At 46.6% G+C, this 15,185-nt stretch overlaps 1 protein-coding gene across 2 annotated transcripts in view; it reads left to right on the plus strand.

Moving 5' to 3' along the window:
* Positions 1-15,185, plus strand: part of LOC144114277 (uncharacterized) — a 167,948-nt gene that overhangs the window by 137,779 nt on the left and 14,984 nt on the right. For both annotated transcript variants that reach the window (XM_077647900.1, XM_077647899.1), the window contains exon 6: positions 13,438-13,518. In XM_077647900.1, the coding sequence (XP_077504026.1) occupies positions 13,438-13,518 (81 nt within the window). The remainder of the gene's footprint in view (positions 1-13,437; positions 13,519-15,185) is intronic.

A 15,185-nucleotide genomic window follows, 5' to 3' on the forward strand; every position in this document is an offset into this window, starting at 1 on the left:
ACCTTCGACGCCGTTATAGATGCAAGTGACATGTCTGCTAAGTAAGAGATATACTTATTCCACTCGCTGAATGCTCTACGCATAGGCTTGCGCATTTTTTCCGCTCACCAAGCTCTTTAACTTAGAGAACCAGGCAATACCGAACGTGCTATGCGCAGATATTGAAAACACTCAGGGGTCACAGTTCTTCATAACGAGCATTTGCTCTTAATTCATTCTAGTAAGCCTTCCCGTGCAGTTGTTTAGCAGGAAAGAAAAAGAAAATCACTCCCGAGGAAGCGCTTGGGCTCTTTTTATGCTCCCTGATGCCGAAATAAAGAGCGAGGACGAATCTGAAAACTTACGGTAGGAGCTTCTTGTTGATTATTGCGAGACCGGGTGTGTATGCAAATTTCAAGGTTATGAGGAGAACAGCGAAAGCTGACCAAATGACAGATTTTTAGCAGAGCATGCTGTCTCGACCATGTGTAAAAGGACTGTTCGCGCTGCAGCCCAGTCCTTTTTTTTTCTTGAGAGAGAGAGAGAGAGAACTGTGATGGAGGTGGTGATCTTCTTGGGTCACTTCAGCCGCTCCGGTTACCTCCTGCGCTCTTGCCGTGGCCCGGGACTGAACGTCCGGGTCCGGGCTGGCGAGAACAGCTTCCCATTTTTCAAGCGTGGGAGATGTGACTAGATCTGCCGGAGGTGGATCCTTCGTGCAGTCCCAGATTATGTGCACGGTATAAGGTGGCAGGCTCGCCGCACTGCTGACAATACGGATTTACCAAATCGGGAAAGATATTGAAATACGTACACGAGTAAAGGTCTAATTTTACATTTCCTTGTGCCGTCCTAGGCGTAATGCAGACAAAAATATAATTCTCATCCAGCACCTCTGCTAGTTTCATTGCGCTTTTGTGCCTGTGTAACTAGCGTGGCTACTTGCCTGCACTTGCGAGCAAGCAGTGCCCGTGAAAACTTGCAGCCAAGGCCAGGTTTCGCTTTATTTACACTCCAGCGTTCCGCTCGCATTCTCTAGACTAGTGCTATTGGATCTGTACTAGAGCAGACTGCTCCATGTAAGCGCTACGGTAGCCTGTTACAGCGAAATAAAGTGCAGGTTTGTGCAATAAATTAATTTTTCCGAAGTATGGATCGCTTAACTTGTGGTGCCACTCTACTTTAACCTTGAACAACAATGATGGATGAGATGCCCTGTTAAAAGGCCGTGGCGGATCCGCACGGAGGGAAGAGTAGCACTACATACTTGTGGCCGAGACTCAATAAAGACCCTGCGCAGTAACACCAGTGAACGCAGAAGGCGCTCTTAACCCGTTTTCCATGTTCCCGCGCGAAGATCTACTCCTACGCTGTCATAAGGAGAGAAGGACAGTAAATCTATGAAAGAAAGGCTCCTAATGCCGAGTGCTTTAGTCTGGTACTCTGCGCTAGGAGTTCGAGGAAGAGAAAAATGTACCTAATGGGTGCCAGTGAGGATATTGGGTGATGAGCGTATATGTATTCAAAGTACGTAGACACAAGTTGCCGATTAACGCACCTAGTCACTGCCAGTAGGCCAGTCCTGTGACGCGTAGGAAAGCAACTCTGTTTAGGCTTCAGTCAGTTCCGATCCACTGCGTCAGGCAGAAGGGCGGCCGGGCACGTGCGGTCGTTCGATGCGAGATCCCTGTTCCCGCCTCCCCTCTTGAACCTTCCTCCTTCTTCTCTCCCTGGGACTCCATTAATGCAGCCTGATTACGTCAACCGGATCTAAAATATGCCCCATCCTTCTCTCATCGGCCGCCCTTAATGGAGCCACGTGACGTCACAGCTGGCTCGCTAGTGCACACTTCCTTCCTATAGAAAGCGCTTCCAGCCGGTGTCAGGTGCCTCCAGAAATGCGACGCGATCATCTGTCGTGTGCGGAGCATGCGCGCGCCCACGTCGCTCGAAAAAGTCTGCTGCCGCTCTTACTTTTGCTCTCTGTTTTTGCAAAGGCACAGCCGAGCTCGTCCTTTAAGCGCCGACCTCTTTTAATGGCGCCGTTTTCCGCCTGCCTCTTCCGTGTTTGGGACACTAGTGGCGGTCTTACAGCGTCAAACGTGCCTCCTTCTGTTCGCGAGTCGCTGTGTCAAGCAAGAAATACACAGGACAGCAAACTATAAACAGAAACTGGGCTGCGAAACGCGCCAGTGCAGCATTTTAAGTCGCACGTTCTGCCAAATATCTTAAGGCGTGTCCGGCGAGCCATAGCTGTATATATTTTACCGGGCGTTGTAATGCCCGGAGAAAACGTAAACGTTATAGACTCCGTTGCTCGGACAAATAACGTTAAACATAAGCAGTAATGTTGTCCTCGGTGCTGTATTGCCATCGAGAAATATTTACCTTTTCGGCATTAGCCACTGCTTACTGCTTATATATATGAATACTAATCAGGCGCATTTACAAAAAGTGCGGTTTGCGTCAAGTCTAACACTACAGTAGATGACGCACAAAACGAAGGAAACACGTTTTTTGTATGAATGACTAAGAGATGAAGATGCGGTCGCACAAGGCGCGAGTCAGCCAGAGTTTCGATGAGCTACAGTGAATTCACATGGTCCTCAAGTGCGACTTCCTGTTCTCATTAGAAGAGAGATGGGGAAAAAATGAAACGTGTGCACTTCGTTTCAGTTGCTGTTGCGATGGCTTAACGCCGTATTTTCAGAGGGCGTGGTTACAAAGAACGAGAAAGGACTAGTTGAAAATACAGTTTTCTTTTTCTTTTTCCGGCTGTTCATTACTGTGCGAGTAGGCGTTTTCCACCAACAAGTAGGACGTCTACGGTTGTTGTGCCTTTCGTATTTAGCTTTATCAGGCAGCACAATTATACTTATTTTAGAGACAAGCGACCTGTTCTCGTTTTGAGGACAATTTCGGCACTCATCGCTCTTTCGTTTCAATTAAAAAGTTCCTCCAAGGTTGCAAACAAAAACAGCATTTACGGTGGCTGGAAAAACTGGGTTGTTCAGCGTTAATCACTAAAATCGCAAATTGTAAATTGCGCACTCTAAACACAAATAAGCCTACGTGGGAGTAATAAGGGAGTAAACTGTTCTCGAGTGCACTCCCTTTTAGGAGCAGGGTATGTTTCCCGATACCGTGAGTAGAATTAGATCACTAAATATACGGAATGCTTGCTCTCGGCAACGGAGGCATATTCCATCGCAAAGCATAGTAACTTGATGCAGTTAGCAATGGGGGGAGGCTTTCAAACCGAAGGTCTTGAGGTTATTAAATAGAAGATGTTGAGAACTCGGTTAAAATCTTCGTAGCTGCTAGAACTTTTTGAAGAGGAAATCTGTTTCCGCTGCCAACCGCAGTATTTCGTATCTTAGTGAAGGAAATCTACCCCAGCGCTTGCGCAGAATCCGATGCCCCTACGAGTGAGTGCGGTAGAGGAAAGCTCACTCAATTTTTTACTCCTATATATGCTGATAAGTGTTTAGAGTGTAGGGTCTAGTCTCGAAGCGACGGATGAGGAATGAGAGCGGCCGCAGTGGAGGGCTCCGGATTAATTTAGATCACCTGCAGTTCTCTAACGCGCCCTGACAACTCACAACACACGGGCGTCTTTCGCATTTCGCCTCCATCGAAATACGGCCGCCACGACCCGAAATCGATCCGCGACCTTCAGATCAGCAGTCGGACCTCAAAACCACTGAGTCACCACGGCGGGTTAGCCATTAAGTGACGTGGAATTTACACACGGCATAAACCTTTTTAGAACGCGTGTTCACAACAGCTCATGCGGGCGAGTCGGGGCGCTTTGCGGGTGATTCACTAGAGCATGATTTTACTTACCTCTGCTCAACAAAGAAGGCCAAGCAAGTGAGCCTACGCTGTTGGTTAGCAAAGCTCCCATAGACGCTTTACAGCGCAACAGTAATGGCGCCCCATATATTTGCACACGTGACCTGTCCGCCATTGCCGGCCTTATTTCGACGGCTGCCGGCGATCTGCCGCTCTGCTGCAAAGTGGTGCTCCAGATATAGCGCAGCGGATAATGAGCTGCAGGCGGCGCTAAAGCTTAGTGCCAGTGCGCACAGCGTGTGCTGGTGCCGCAAAATCCTTCATTGATCCATTTCATTTACTCGTCTCTTGACTGTCTGCATCGGCTCGAGTGGGTTGACCAATCGGTCAACTGCCTGCGCATTTTTATTCTTTAACTGGTTTAGCGTGGAATGCTCTTGTGGACCACATAATTATTTGTCAAACGGAACAAACTATTAGACCTCGATATTTTTGCAGGAAGGAGTATGTATGAAGGCTTATGAGGGAATGTTCACCGCTTAGCACTAGGACGAGATTTAGAACTGAACGTGTACGTTCGTGAGGCTGAAAGATGATTGCCCAGATACTGCTTTACCTTTCGCTTATGTTCAGCAGCTTCCAAACGAAGACTGTGTACATTGCTCAAAGTCCGACTCAAGCGCTCAGCGGCGTATGGCTATGCTCTGGCGAACGTATGACTAAAAACTGCAGCGGACGTTCAGGACACGCGGATGCAGTGTGGTGGAAAGAGCAGAAATATGCCCATAAATTTCGCCACTATCCCGCACCTCTGCCGACTTCTAAAAGCATCAATTATTTTATGCATCGTATCAGCCTCGTCGAAAGCGAGCAAGTTTACAAGCATGCACGCACTGAGCTTCTTCCTCCGCAAGATGGCTTCATTATGAAGGTGTTGGCAGTGGTAGCCACACTAAGATTCCTTTTAATGCACTGCTACAATAACGCGCGAAAAGTACTACGACACAAATATATTACTGCTGTGAAGGCCAGCAAAGCTCGTTCTCGCATTCCTGCAGGTACGCTAGCGCTGAAATAAGCTGGCGTTGAGGCTTTTGATGTTTATATTACTCCCTTTTTTTTCGCCGCCGCCGTGGCTCAGTGCTTCTACTGCTCGGCTACTAAGCCGACAGGGCATGGGTTCGATCCCGGGCCGTAGCGTCGCATTTCGAAGGAGACGAAGTGCTAGAGGCCCGTGTACTCTGTGATGTCAATGCACGTTAAAGAAACCCTAGTTGATCGAAATTTCCGGAGCCCTTCACTACAGCGTCCCTCATAGCCTGAGTTGTTTTGGAACGTTAAACCCCCCTAATCCATAAACTTCTTTTTGCTGAACGTTAACTCATAGACATTCAGTACTAACAGAAAATGCATGAGTTTGCATGACAGCTCACAAGAAAACGGTGGCTATAGTGCAGCTAAGTGCCCCATACATAAACAGCGAAGTGAATTTTACTGCCAGCTGGCCACAGGAACGTTAGCTCTGCTTACCGACACACTGCTTCAGGAATACGCTTGACATCCGTACTGAAGCATCGGTGTTAAAAACTCACTCGACAATCGTATAAAAGCTCCGGACAAAGTTTGCACTGAACGTGAACGGCCCCTCTGAAGGCCAGAAATGACGGCCGTCTAATGGCGCTGCCTGTTGAACCTAAATTCGAACTGCTGTCTGTAAACGGCCTACAATACTCCAACTTGTGAACGCAGCACGATAAAAAAAAATGAAACCACAGGTCCAGTGAATGAGTAAATATTTAGAATGTAACGAAGGAAGAACTGGCGTCACCTTCATTTTACCTTCTCCCTGCAATGGAGCAGCCATACTCCAGCCGCTGTCATTTCTTTTATTTATTAGTTTTAGTCTCTGACATGATTAACTACACTCTATGGGCTGACGTAGCTGGCTGTCCTCGCAGTGAACCCGTTCCGTCAAAGGAGCTACCCAAAAACTTTGAAGGCTTGCTTTTGTGTAGTCTGAGTACGAAGTAAAATTTTATAGTGTTTGCATGGTGATCACAGGGTAAAGAATTATAGCACAAGCCACAGAGCTGAGCCCATGGAGTTTTTTTGGGTTGCAACCATAAAAAAAGCTGCTAAGAAGGAACGTGTGTGAGTGTTTACAATTCTGACGAATGTACGGAAAGTGATAACACAAAGAATTTCTCTTCATCTGAAGGAAGCATTCACTGTTGTGAAAGAATGGATTTTCATTCGGCACTTTCAAATGTCCACAGACAACGCTGTTCATGGTGAAAGTTTGGCTTTCACCTTGAAAAAAGCACCTTGTCCTTACATGCAGAAAGTTAAAGCAACGATCAATCGGGAGAGAAGGTCTAGTTACAATACATATATATCACCATTTGTGACACTGTCTGAAGACATTTGTCACCAGCGGAACTTCCACGTGGCTGCCACAGAATTTTAACTTAACGTGATCAACTTCGCTCAAAGCACGTGCATTATATTCAACTCGATGATGGACGAAGCACACGTGGGTATGTAGCAAGTGATATTGTTTAGTTTTACCGATCGTATTGTTAAACGGCATTGTTTAAAGTTTAAAGCGATATTGTTTAACGACGTTACATGTACAGAATTTAGTTGGGCAATTTTGTCTAAACTTCACCTAATAAAAAGCCGGACCTAATAATGAAACAGCAACATATTGCCGCAGACAGGGGTCTGCAGATGCGAAGCACATTTTTTTTTCTACTGACCTGCTATTACAATGTGCTTTTTTCTTGCCCTGCTTCTCTGCTGGTGTCTGCATGACTATTATGACGTATTCAGTCTTGTCGTTGTTACTCCGGCTATACAAGGTTGCTCATTGTCTGGTTAGCGCATTGTACTAGGAACAATAAGCGATTGTTACAAGGACATCACGAAAAGAAGACTGGTGTTGTCTTTCTTGCGTTTTTATGTCACTTCTGTTATCCACTGTCCTCTCATAAATATCTCGGGTCAAATTTTGCCACTGTAACTTTTTTGTCGCTATTCTGTCTGATGTTACTTTATCGCTGCGCGTTATTAATATGAATGATTTTATTCATTTTCGTAGAACGCCCGCCTCTTCGTGACCTGTGGTGGGGATAACTTGGCGGTATAATTAGGCAAGCAGCCTGATGGTTACGACAAGCGCCGCATGTAACCTAAAGAATAGCTTTGCTGACTTTCGTTTAATTTCAAAAAAATCATTTCATCACATTTGTACACTTCGTAGGCAAAGAAGTCGCCTACCTCGCAATCCAGCGTGTTGCGCATGCCATCAAAACAGAACAAGCCAGCTTTCGTGACACCTGGCCGCATTGGCTTCTCATCCAGAGTTACAGCTGGCGTTCAACGTGAATCAGACTGGCTGCGTGAACGAAAAATGTTCTTCTCCCGTCTCTATGATCGCGCACAACAGGGCGTATTACCTTGATTAGAGCCAGATAGACTGTTTAGAATGCGTGAAATGTCTCTTTAAGAAACCCTAACCTAAAAATTCAAGCTCCAGAACGGTTTGGCTGCATTTTCCGTGTCATGCTCCGCTCGTCCATGTGACCATAAATTTACGCGAAGCTCATACCCCCTCCCCCCCCCCCCTCCCTTCCTCGCTGATCTGTGTCCTAAACGTTCCGCTATCTCTTTTAACCAAAGGGCGCTCAAAGGGCGCTCCCGCGTCGCCGTGGACAGCCGGTCGATTAAAGCGACAAGCACGAAAAAGCCAGGACGACGTGGACAGGACCACGGATAAGAGCGCGTCGTACGCTTTGTTCTCCGCTCTTCGGTTTCGATTCTGCGGCAACGGCAGGGAGACGCTCCCCCGCAACGGAGCGCCAGCCGAAACGTCTGCTGTCCCCAAGACGAGATAACGCGCTCGAGAGCACTCCAAAAGGGGGACCGCGCGTGTCCGCTCAGGCGGATCGCCAGAAGGTGGTCCCGCGATAGCTGCTCCTTTTTCCACAGTGCTCGCGGCACTGCTCGGCCCCCTGCCATCATCGGTGCGTCTCTCCCTCTCTTTCCAGTCTCACAGCCGCCAGCCTTTATTCCATCGGTTCGTGCTCCACCGCACCTTTGTGGTTCTAGCTGAAGGATTACTCCGACCGAAGTCTTTGTTAGCGCGCTTGTCGGAAAGTGAAGAAAGAGGACTCGGCTGGCCACGGCTGTGGGCGCCTCGTCGTTTCCTGACGTTTCGCTTCTGACTGAACCGAATTCCACGACGCAACGGCCGTAACATAGGCTCATCTTTAACTCTGGCGTAACTCAAGCCTTGAGTTCGGGGTTGTTGCAAAACGCGCTGCTAATCGACACTGGAACGAGTCATTTTCTTCAAATTCCTTGTTGTTGTTTTTTTGTTGTTGTTATCTTGACATTCGTCCACACTGCGCAGCTTTATAGCTTCTGTATTAAGCTCAGACTGCACCTTAGCACATTAAGAGGTGAAGTAAACTTCTTTTCTCGACATTTCATGAATGCCCAAAACTTATTTTCGCAGCATTGTTTAGCTTGAGAAACTTCTTAGCCTTTTTTTTTTCCTTTCGCAGTAGTCGCCCTTGCTATGGTAACGCACGTTTTGCGGCATGTCCGGTCCTTTGTGCCCGGTGCTGGCATGCAAGCCTTGAGTGGATGCTATTTCGGGAGTCATGTACAAGAAATAATTTCAAAATTACTGCTGTAAGCTGGGCGTCCGAGCTTTTACTGGCACTGCCAACATTGGCGTCGAAGAACGAACCAACGAACAAGCGTTGATGATGATGATTCACAAATGAGGATGAAGTTCACGTGAAGCGAAGGGTCATGATAGATAATCACAGATGTGGATGAAGTTCACGAAAAGTGCTCAGACTGCGTATTTCTTTGAATATGTTGCAACTTTTATGTCCTTGACAGTGCTCGCCGTTCTAAGCAGTAAACTTATCGACACGTTATTCAGCCGTTGAAAACGTTTTCTTATTTGTTCGTTTTTATCCCTGTTACTACTTCGTCCTCTTCTTGTATAAAACTTGTCCACATTTAGTGACATCGGATTAAAAAAATTACGGAGGGCACTTAAGACTGCTTACGTGCTCTTAACGCGAAACATTGTCTCATCATGAGCAGTGTTGCGATGCGAGGTTCATTAAAGATTCCTTCCTCTCTAACGACACGCCTACTCATTAGCATACAGTCGTAAGGAAACACATACACTAGGCTAACTTTCGTTCACCAAGAAGTAACGCGGTTTTATGGCGTATGGGTTGCGTACTCGCCTCGCAGTCTTAAGATCGTTGGTTCTATTTCCCGCACCTTGGGAAGAAGTTTTATTCTTTGCTGTAGACGTCACTACATTATAGTCTACTGCTGACATCATGCAAGAGCATGGTGACGTCAGTGAATGAATTTAGTGCCATGAACGGCGACAGACGGCGTACGGCGGTTTTTGTGCTAATGGGACATATAATGCTTCCGCATAAAAAAGCGAGGTGCACGCGGCTCAGGTTATATTTGGTCAAAAAGTGCTCCACACTCATCGCAGTGAGGGCAGATGCAATGGTAGAAGAACCAGTCACCCGATTTCTCACAATCAGGATATATTACTTTTGCAAATCATGACGCTACCCCCTCGAAAGCTTGTGATTAAAAAGTTCTATTGGCTTTATGGCCAGACGAAACTATTCTGAGTGCACCATTCCTCTAAAATATTAAAAGAGAAAGTGCGTATTTTCAGTTTCCGCGTTTCACTTGCCCTATTATGTTCTTATTTTTATTTTTTGACTTCTAGGAATTCGGTAGCACTCCACTAGCTGAGTTGCTGTTTATTTTTGGCGCCGTAACTGTAGCGCCAGGATTCATTCAGTTTTTTTTTTTTTTCAGAGGGGGATTGGGGAGGGAGGGGGCGTGTAGTCACCATAGTTCCTTCAAAGTACATCACGCATCCAAGGGGCTGACTCCTTGTGGACACCTTAGAAAAACAAGAGATATATTTCGATACAGACTAGTCCATTCCTAAATATTCCGACATAATTCAACGGGAGAATATCATCGGCACCGCAGTCAACTCCGCAAATTCACGAATGGTTCCGTGGTGACACCACAAAATGGTTTGCCAAATTCACTGCACATTTTACGCGCTTCGACTGGTCGAAGCGAAGCCGGCAGGAACAAATTTTGTCTTCAATCGGAAATTATCCTTGTTTAAAAAGAAAACGACATTTATAAGCTGGTTTTTTTTTTCTATCAGCTTCCTTGTGAGTTATCTGTAACATAGCTATCATTTTCCCGGAGTGAGGCAGCTGGAACAGTCCAGGGCGAGCAGGGGAAGAACCGAGAGGACAGGAACTGAAACTACCGGTATTTATTTCGAGAAGAGAGCAAACATTTACTTCCTTCCGTCACCCTATCAACGTGACGAGAGGAAACGAGAAGAATCAAGAAAAGAATCAAAAGATGTAAAGTTGTTCGTCGTCATTGTTCGTCGTCACCCGCTAAACGAGGAAATGAATGAATAACTTTACTGATCTCCAAAGGAAGGGTGGGCGGATATCCTTGGTGATTTTTTTTTGTTTTGCGAGCTCATTCGTCAACAAATCCTAGCTAGTGACACTGAAACAAACGCAAGAAATGGAGGCTAAATAAGAACAAAGCCAAAAGCCAGCAGAAAGAAAACACTGCAAAAAAAAGCAAGACAAAAGTATACAGTCAGCAAGGATAAGACAACAAGAAGGAAAAATAATCTATTCTGCCTCACTCCACTTTGTATGACCAACAAGCCCAAAACAAACTTGTAATTCAATCACTGTCGCCGAATTCATCAGCAACAGTAAACAAGGTTAACTGTTGTTTGTTCTCCGCGTACATCAGCCATCCAGCGTTGATAAACGAGTTGAAGGAGTCTCTGAAGAAAAGCAATTCAGTGTAACAGAATCAGCCTCTCACAGCGGCGCCTGCTGCAGTAATGAAGATGGCTGCCCGGAGCCTTCAGACAGCGCAAGAAGTCGTTGCGGCAACTGACCTCCGATTATTTTCGGGTCCCTCCATACGCAATAATAAAACAAAATAAATGCACTTAAAAACAGCACACGCAAGCGTAGATAAAAGTTTGGTGCTTCTTTCAGCTAGCGCTTTGTTGTGCAAGCCGCGACTGCTCTCCAGTATTTCTTCATAATTCACGTTTCGCGACGCTGCTTCCGTCTGTTTTACACAGCCGGTAGCAGCGTCTTATGCTTCTGGGAAACTATTTCCTTCTAATTTCGTCTTTCATCTCATTAGACGTTATTATTATACAACTATATTACTACACTGCGGTTAAGGAGACCTTCCACACGCAGTGCGATGAACGCGGCGATCAATCCCCTCCGCGCGCCGTTTGAGGCAGCCGACAGGCCATTGTGCTGGTGCCATCTTCCGCGATGCATCCTGTGACCATGTCACCAGACGGCACGAAAGATAATGTCATCCCCCCTACAGAGTTTCTCAATATTACCTAGAGGTAAAGCTTTGCCGCCGTTTGTGCGAGTTCACTAAAGAACACTTCATCTATTGCGATAATGCCGGAAATACAAGTTTTCTTATTTGGCATGGCTAATGTTGAGCCGAAAACATGGATTCTTCCTCGCAATCGCCAGCTGCGCCGCGAGGCTCTCGTCTGCGTGCAGAAAAGACTATTTTAAAAGTGCATTTTCTGCTTCTTGAATAAATTTAACGAAGTGTTAGGCTACTGTGGAAACTTTGACAGCATTTCATTGAGTTTTGCCGCAAGAAGAGTCGTATTTATATGGCTAAATCCACATTTCATGGCCAACATCATCCAAGTCAAATATGAAACCTGATCTTTTTGGCATGCCTGCGCCTATCCGTGGTGGATGAAGTGCAGCGCTGCCTGCTTTCGATTTTGGTAATATTCAGAAACTCTATGATCCACGCACCATCGACGTCCTTCTCAAGCACGGTTAAGCGCTTCTCAGAACCGAAACAACGCAGTCCCGCCCCTTCACGGAACCCGAGGAGAAGCGCGCCTTATTCAAGTAGCAACGAAAGTCAGCGCTTTTCGCCATAGAGCGAAGTAGCTCCCGCCTCCTACAAAAAGTGCCACCGCGCTAAGCGCAAATTTTCATTAATACAGCCAGAACAGCTGCTGCACTTACAGAGGGCGTGTTGGCGAGATGAGGAGAATGTGCACAGCTTTTCTGATGCCCACAACACAAGGGCACAAGTGACTCGACCGCTGCAGCCTGCTGAACATGCGGCTCGGGTTCCTGCCCTGTGATGACTTACCTACCCTGAGAATGCTCGGGTCTAGAGGCAGTTCGCGATCGCTGTTATATTCATTTGGTATCGCACAGATACTAGACTACCCCGCCACAGCCAGCTAATGCTTGCCGGGGTTGTGCTCAGTGTGTAATGGTAACCATGAAGCTGCCCTCGTAGTGCAGGATTAAACTTTACCCCTTTCCATCATCACCATCTCACAGACGTCACTTGTGCGATTCTGTTGTTAAACTTGATGTCAGCCGTTCATGCACCCAACAAGTTCGTGTTTGGGCGGCACCTTGGTTGCCGTCGCATTGGCTAGAGTAAATTGCCGCTCTATGGTCTTCAAAAAATCACGCTATAGCCTGTAGCGCTATTATTTTTTTATGATGCAAGGAAAACGACTAGCCCAACTTTCTGCCCTGAGCCTAGAAACGTATCTGTAAATAACTAATCTAACGTATAGTTCTAGACTTTGTTTTGAGGAAATATCAAAGATAAGCGACTCTATCCAGCCCATGTCAGAAAGAGTACAGGCGAGGACCTCCTTTCCTAGATTTCGATACAGCTGCTTTGCGTGAGACGTCAATCATTCAGCACTTAAAAAGCCTGACATATACGTGTGTCATTACTGGGGCGAGACAGTGTCTTGCCTTCCGACTTTTTTGCCTGGTTGTCCGGTTCGCTATCGGCTGCTGCTAACGCCGGTTCTGAGATATAGTTTAATGTCTAAAGCATCACTGGCTTGGCCAGAAACCACTCTTTCCAAAGCCCAACCTTTGCTGTCAAACACTGTCAACGAATTGCCCTTCTGCGGCGGTACTTTTACAGATTGTGCACTGAAAACTGGGACCGGTTCACATAGCTGCTGGCGCTTCACACTGACTGGTGCTTGGCAGGCACCACACGTCAGTAAGGTAGTAGCGAAGCCTCTAGACCACTGCTAGCCTAACTTATATACGAAGAACATCGTGACACTCTGATCTCTGCCAATTCCATCCCTGCCCACGGTTACTGACTGATGATCGGAATTTCGTGAGACCGTTCCGAGCCTTATGCTGTCCCGACTAACCGCGCGAAAGAAGTCGAAAACAGCAAAGTGACGGCGCCGAAACCTAGAGAAGCACTAATAAATATCACAAGCTATTTCAAAGCAGAAACGTCCTGTTGAAGTATATGAGTCCAGTTTTTACGCTATGTGGAGCTCACGAAATGCACCTCAATCTTCTTAAGATGTGAACACATAACTTGCACCTAGCAATGTACCGAACTTAGCTGAGAGCTGAGAGACAACAACAAAAAAGAAAACTCTGATACGCGAGATGGGCTAAAGACCCCTGAAGATGATTTCTTCCGAAGATACTTTCCTGATTTTTACTTCCCTTTCTTTCTTTCCCGCTCTCCTAACAGGTTACCCACACAACGCCCTGCCAGCTATGCCAAAGAATGCTCTTGACGCTCATACCCACAACCACCTGCGCAACATGCAAGGTGAGTTTTCTGCCGCTAAGAAGCAGCCGAGTTGTTCTGAATCAAAGAAGAGCCATTATAGTGCGTCCCTTTATACCATGTCTCATGCATCCACGACTGAGTGCTGAATATATATTCCAACAGTTTGGCCGAGATTAAAGCAAACCGACTTTCATGTGGTGCTCCTAGTAGCGATCTTATGTATTATTTATTCTAGTAATAAACTATAAGTAACAAGTTTGCTTTACATAGCAATATTTTATAGAATTCCTGACCTACTGACATGCATGATAGAGAGCAGTTGAGATCACTCAGGACTTAAGAGCACCTCGTGAAGAGCTTCTAGTATATTGTTACGGCAGTCAAATGTTCTCGTTTCCACTGTCGGGTAACTGTTTCGGGAGTTTATGGCTATTATATGCAAAACCTACTTGCTGTCTGCTGGTCATTTCTAATTGCAACAACGTGCTAAGAGAACAAAACCAAGAGAAAAGCGCCGTGGGGGTGGTGCATAAAACGTCCTTTGCAATCGCCTCAATTGCGATGTGGACAGCCAGTTCACTTAACCCTTCAAATTCACGCCAGCGAGAACCCGAGAGCACAAATACAAGAGCGCAAATGAAGTGAGAGGAGCTCTAAAACGCAAAAAAGAACAAAATGAGAGTCAGCAGGAAACGGCGAATAACTGCGCCATCGATCGTCAATTTTCTGCGTATTAAACAGATCAAACGGGGTGAAATGCGCTGCTGGTTGCCGAAGCTGGATTTTATGGGATGCAGCACACCTTTAGTGTGACCATGGCAGCGGCTGCACTAGTCTTACATGGCATTCGTAATTTAGAGCTGATTTATCCGTTACGCGGGGATAAGGCAAGCGTCACACCGTGCTGTGAGCCCCTGCGGAATTTGCAAACCTGTTTACAAGCCCTCGCATGGACACAGAATTCGAAGTGTGTCTTCAGCTCAAGCAGCACTAGGTTTCCGGACCTACCGAAGCAGTCTGTCGAGGTCCACAACTTCTTCCGCCCTAGATTTGAGCAATAACAAACTAGGCGCTTTGACGGACTGCCGCTGCGTTGCACAGCGCATATTCAAAGCTCAGTTCACATAGCTTTCCTCCCTGTTTGCGTGGTAAGGCATATGTGTCGCAACCAGCTCGGTGTCGCGGTTTTAAGAAGATGACAGGGATGGCCCTGCGCTTCAACCCGCCAACTTGAGAGTCGCTGCAAGTCGATTAGGCACATTTAACCTGTTAAACTGGAATCGCCAAGCTTAGCATTCCGTAATCGTGACTATCAGTATAACCATGGTTCGGTCTGCCATGCAACTGCGTCTAGCCGTGGCTAGTGATAATCGCGGTTACCTCAGCCTTAGTGAAGGCTGCCCGTCGAACTATAGTGGGATACAACTCAAGACCGAAGCGGCAGATGCCCCTCAAAAGAGGTCCTTCAGCCAATGCCGTCCACCAATTTTCATGACGCCGTGTTTAACACGCTTTCATCTGTCACCCCCTGAAAATTCTTGCTAGTAGGTCCAAAGGGATTAACCACGAAGTCATGAGAATCGGTCGATGCCATTGGCTTGAGGGCCTCCGTTGAGGGGTATTTGCCGCTTCGTTCTTGATTTGTATGCGACTGTAGGACACTTCACCTTGGCAAAACATGTCAGTGTCTCGTCAAGTGAATAATT

Source organism: Amblyomma americanum, chromosome 1 (genome assembly GCF_052857255.1).
Source record: "Amblyomma americanum isolate KBUSLIRL-KWMA chromosome 1, ASM5285725v1, whole genome shotgun sequence".
NCBI lineage: Eukaryota > Metazoa > Arthropoda > Arachnida > Ixodida > Ixodidae > Amblyomma > Amblyomma americanum.